At 49.7% G+C, this 5,239-nt stretch overlaps 1 protein-coding gene across 3 annotated transcripts in view; it reads left to right on the top strand.

The window, feature by feature from the left end:
• POLA1 (DNA polymerase alpha 1, catalytic subunit) overlaps nt 1-4,873 on the top strand; it is a 310,773-nt gene extending 305,900 nt beyond the window's left edge. For all 3 annotated transcript variants that reach the window (XR_011998276.1, XM_025997428.2, XM_072744505.1), the window contains one exon: nt 3,646-4,873. Coding sequence is in view for 2 of the 3 variants with exons in the window: in XM_025997428.2 (XP_025853213.1) it covers nt 3,646-3,788 (143 nt within the window). In the remaining variant the exon portion in view is untranslated. The remainder of the gene's footprint in view (nt 1-3,645) is intronic.
• The last annotated feature ends 366 nt before the right edge of the window (nt 4,874-5,239 follow it).

The raw sequence follows: 5,239 nt of genomic DNA on the forward strand, positions 1-5,239 counted from the left end.
TTGATTGATATTCAGGACAGAGCCGGCCTGGCCAGAGGCTCCAGCAGTTCTCTATAGTTTGGGTGGTTTTAAATCATAAAGTGCCTTTCTTTCAGAATTCCTAAAGCTTCCGGCATTCCACCCCTTAAGGCAAAGCTCACGATGCATTGAGAGAGGGAGGCTATGGATTAGAAACGGTGGGAAAGCAGAGAACTGTATGGTGGGAAGCCATGCAATTAAAAAACTGACTGAAATTATTACCTGATTTCATAATTGACAGAATATTTAATTCAGATATAGTAAATTGACACACCTCTACACAGAGACAATTATGACTGACTGTATAACACCTGACAGAATCAATTATAACTGACTGTTGTTTGATACCTTTGCACGGAAATAAATGAAACAGACATTCAGAACAGAGACGGCTGCTGCCTGTGTGCCTAAGCCTGCCTTAATTAAAATAAAATAACCAGTAGGCGATGTTAAAATGTCTTTGCCTCCTGGTTTCTAGTTGAGTGTGTTTCCTGAAGTCCAAAAGGGGTTTTACAAAGAGCGCAGCTGAAAGAGATTTTTGGTTTACTGATATGGAAATAAAATCTCTGAAGTAGAGATGCTTTCCTTAGACGGGAGAATACTCCCATTTTATCCAGCAGTTCTAATGTCTGATTGGATCCGTTAACTTTTTTTTTAATATTATTTTTTATTGGAGTTCAGTTTACCAACATATAGCATATCACCCTGTGCTCATCTCATCAAGTGTCGCCCTCAGTGGGATCCATTAACTTTTAAATAAAATGTTTAAGACAAGTTCAACCTACAGGTGACGGTCTAGTTCATCTCATATAGAAAACACTGTGGCTTGCCAGCCTCGTGTTGAGGTTTTTTATCGTAATCAGTAGAAACCACCTTTTAGATTAGCGGTTCATGTTAGTGTTTGATAAAATACTGTGTGACTAATTTCTAGGCTACCTTGTTTTTCGCTGTTTTCATAAAGGCATATTCTTGCCAACCAGTATATAACTCTAAGGAGTCAGCGTGTGGAAAGCACCAGTAAGCTGTTCCCTGGAGGTTATTCCCAGATTCGCTTCGCTGGTGTATTAAGATCTGTGATTTCCGCTCATAGTTCAGTCCACTGCAGTCTAGTTGGCTTGATGCACTTGTGTGTAGACAGAGCATCTCCTTCGCCAGTTGACGAAGTTGGGATTCTGCACACTGGTCCTTGAGACAGCCAAGGCCCCGGCCCCTGGCATCTCCGTGGGCTGGGCTGGGCTGGTCTTCTCTGCCCCTTGCCTAACAGCCTCTTGGAACCTCTGCACAGTTGTCACCGGGTGCCTGACCTGCAGTGCCAATGCCAGTGGCCTCTTTACCGACTCCCAAAACCAGAGCTGGGAGAAGGAATCAGCTGTTACTGGCCACATTAACTGGTTTCCACCATTTACCACTGGTATTTTCCCTTGAGTTCTGCGGTGGTGGGTGTAGCAGTCAAGGAAGCAGGATTTCTTGTGAAGCTTAATGTGGAGGGCCGAGGTGCCTGCCTGATAGGGGCCAAGAAAAACCCCAAAGAAGGGGTGAGCCCTTGCCCCCCCCCCACAGCTCCCCCTCTGACACGTCTGTGCCTGCTCCTGCAGTTCTGTTTCCCAGAAGACCTTCCATACGTTATTGATTAAATTCTCATTGAGGAAACAAGTGGGAGCTTTTATCTGCATGTCTAACTGGCGTGGAATGGTGCCTTGGCTGTATTGACCGGCTATGGGATATGCCGGCGGTCACACTTGTCTTTTACGAAGAAGAAGCACCGAGTGACGCTGGTTGTCATTCTAGCTCTGCTGTGTGGCAGCGTAAATAGTCCCCTTTCTAACCAACCTGGTGGGAAAAGTCAATATCCCATCAGCAGAGGAGGTAAACACATCAGGAGCGATGCCCTCTCCCTTCCTCCCCTGCTCCTTATTCCGGCAGCTCTTGAAATGTGCTCCCCAGTCAGCACCTGCGCTTGTGTCATTCACACGCACGGGTGCCGGCCTGCTGCTCTGGCCTGCCGGGAGGCGGCCGCCACTGCTCGGGCCATTGTTGTGTATTCCCAGACTCGGATAATTAGAACTTTCAAAGTGTCTTTCTATAGTCCGCTACCAATGCCTGCCTGCTTGCCTCAATCTCTCTCTCTCTCCTCTCTCTCCCCTCCCCCTCCCTCTCCCCCCTCTCTCCTCGCCTCTCTTTTTCCACCCCCCCCCCTTCAGCATTTAAATCCTCTCCACAAAACTTTTTGTTGTTGTTTTATTGAAAGGCAATTGATGTAATTTAGAAAAGGTTGTGGAGAACAAATGGGAATGTGTAGCTAAGGAACAAAAATCTTGAGACCCAGCTTTAGTTTTCCGGGTGTTTTGTAGGCTTCAGTGTCGCTCTGTTGTTTCAGTGGGGATTTCCTTTTTGTGCTTGATGTGCACTCCCTTCCGTGTTTGCTTCCCGATGCTTTCCTATTCCAGGGCTCTGGGCAGCCTGGCTGGGCACAGGCCGGCATCTGGGGCCTGCGCATCTGGGAGTCCTAACCACAGGGTGGGGTGAGGGGGGGTGCACAAGTGAGCCTGTCCTCCCAAGTGTGGACTCGGGGTTCTGGATACCTGGGCTTGCGCTTCTTGATCCCGGATTTCCAGCTGTATCACCTCGGGTGAGTGACTTAACCTCCCACTTTCCTCAGCCACCAAATGGGGATTTTAAAAAATTGCAGTCGGCCTCTCCAAACACCTGACAGGGTTCCTGAGCAGCTTTGAACCAAAACTGTGTTGTCTTCAGCGTCCTGGGCAAGGGTGCCTCCTCTAGGGATCACCCTGACCGTCCAAAGATCAGACCTCGGCGTCTCGGCCCTACTGCTCCTCTAAACAAACCAAGTGTAGAGGTAGCAGGCTCTGGGGAGGGAAAGGAAGGATCTGCCGTCAGGCTGTAGTGCCCCTTGCAGAATGGGAAGGCTGGAGAGGAATGGGTGGAAGCAGCAGGAAACACAGGAATGGCTGCGTCATACCCAGAGTTCACAGGCATACCGTGTGGACGACGACGAGGAAATCTCACCAACGGACAGGTGCTCTCCAGACAGCCTACCCCTCACTGAGCTCTTTGAGCAGAGGAGTTTTGTACAGCAGAGGGACACAGCTCGGAGGGCCTGAAAGCCAACTGGGCCCAGCTGCTCCAGGGAGTTTGCTCTGAGAGGCTCTGGCTTCCCTTGAGACAAAGTATTTCCCGCCACATCCATACTTTGCAGGCAGTTGCATGCAGATGCTCGACAGCGCTGCGAGAGTGGTGGCTGCAGGTGGAGTTCACCTTGGCTGCTGCACACAGGCCTGCCACCTGCAGCTCGCATCGGTGGAGCGTGGCCCTGCCCGTCCCTCGTCCCTCGGTGCGCCGAGTCAGCTAGGTGATGAGAAGTGGCAGGCAGGGTAAAGGAGGAAAGGCGTCCACAGAGGACCGCAGGGGTCCCACCTGCCCCCCCACCCCCGGGCATGGGACTGGCCCTGGGTGTAGACCAGCAACAGGACTGTGAGGATATCCGAGACATGGAACTGCAGAGAGAACCCGCACCCTCTTCTCTAGTGCTTGGCAAATAAATGCTGAATGGTCTTTAAAGGTGCAGCCTGTGAGACTTGTAAACCTTTTATTTTTATTTCTTTTTAGATAAGTTGAAGAAGGTTTTTACCTTAAAAGTTCGTCAGGACTACCAGAAACTCAGGAACACAGCAGAGCAGTTCCTGTCCCGAAGTGGCTACTCGGAAGTGAACCTCAGCAAACTCTTCGCAGACTGTGCTGTGAGGCCCTGAGGGAACCCCAGAAGTGGGGCGGGGGGGGGGGGGGGGGGGGAGGAAGACGCCCAGCTTCCTGGCACCTCCAGGCCGCCCAACTGCTTCTCCGGCATCAGTTTCCTTGAGGACTGCATCTCCTGTTTGTGTGCGTGTGGCTGGGGAGGGGCCTTCCCCCACCTACCACGTCAGAGCGTCAGAGAGCGTCAGAAGAACCTTCCTATTACAACCTGGCCCTTACTGTTGAAAAGTCGGCCTAGAGCCCTTCGCAAAGCGGGGGAAGGGCCAGCTGCTTTGGATTTGGGACTGGATTTCTAGGGGAGGGGCCGGTGAGGGAGGAGAAATTAATTGAAAGTGGCTGGAATGCAAGGGACCCCGCGCTTTGCCCCAGGGCCTTCAGCCGAGATGCCCCCAGAAAGAGATTTATGAAGCCTGGTAGGAGCGCTAACATTTTGCCTTTTCACACGCCAATTAAACCCCGTCTGAACCCAACTGTTGCCCCAGCCGCTGGCTCCAGGAGTGGCTGCCCTTTTCAGTCTTGTCTTTTATATAGGTAGCCGAGGGGCGAGATAGAGAAGCCTTGCATTTACTAAATAGATTAAACAGAGCTTACTTGTTTACTGAATCGCTCCAAAGTTGCACGTGCACACACACACACTGGACAGGTGTTTTACATTCACATTCCTTTTTTTCCCCCTTAAGTAGAAAGTCAAGGTTAAGGTTTATGTAGTAGGAAAACACATTTAAAATAATTTGATATCCTATAACAATTCCTTTAAAATGTATAGAGGACGGGGCAAAGATCATTGTGCTGTATTCAGAAGAAATTGGGAGGAGGTTTGGTTAATTGGCCCAGGTGCTGTTTTGTGTTGGGGGGGATTGTTTTGTTTTGTTTTTCCCATTTCTTCACACTGGTGCCTCTTCGCCGGAAGCCATATGTATTTCAGTATAGCGATCTTCCCATTTTGCATTATTGGTAAGATTATACTAACAAAATCTATTTCCCCTGTACACTGTATTTTTTCTCAAATGTCTACCTGTTTTTCTAAAAGAAAAATATGTTGTACTGTTTTTTCTCTACTTAAATAAAGTTTTCTGAAAGGAAAGTAGTTGCAGTGAATCTTTATCAGGTACACAATGTTGGCTAGAGGTGGCAGCCAGGAGTAGGGGATGGCCTCTGGGCATCCCAGACCTCAGCCAGCTCCAGTTAAGCTCAGAGATGCCCGAATGATGTATGTCCAAATGTTCTGAGCCACATTTGGGAGAATTCCTGTGGCCTTTGGGTACTTTAAGACATGAAGTAAAGGGATCCCTGGGTGGCGCAGTGGTTTAGCACCTGCCTTTGGCCCAGGGCGTGATCCTGGAGACCCGGGATCAAATCCCACGTCAGGCTCCCAGTGCATGGAGCCTGCTTCTCCCTCTGCCTATGTCTCTACCTCTCTCTCTCTCTCTGTGTGTGTGTGTGACTATCA

Source organism: Vulpes vulpes, chromosome X (assembly GCF_048418805.1).
Source record: "Vulpes vulpes isolate BD-2025 chromosome X, VulVul3, whole genome shotgun sequence".
NCBI lineage: Eukaryota > Metazoa > Chordata > Mammalia > Carnivora > Canidae > Vulpes > Vulpes vulpes.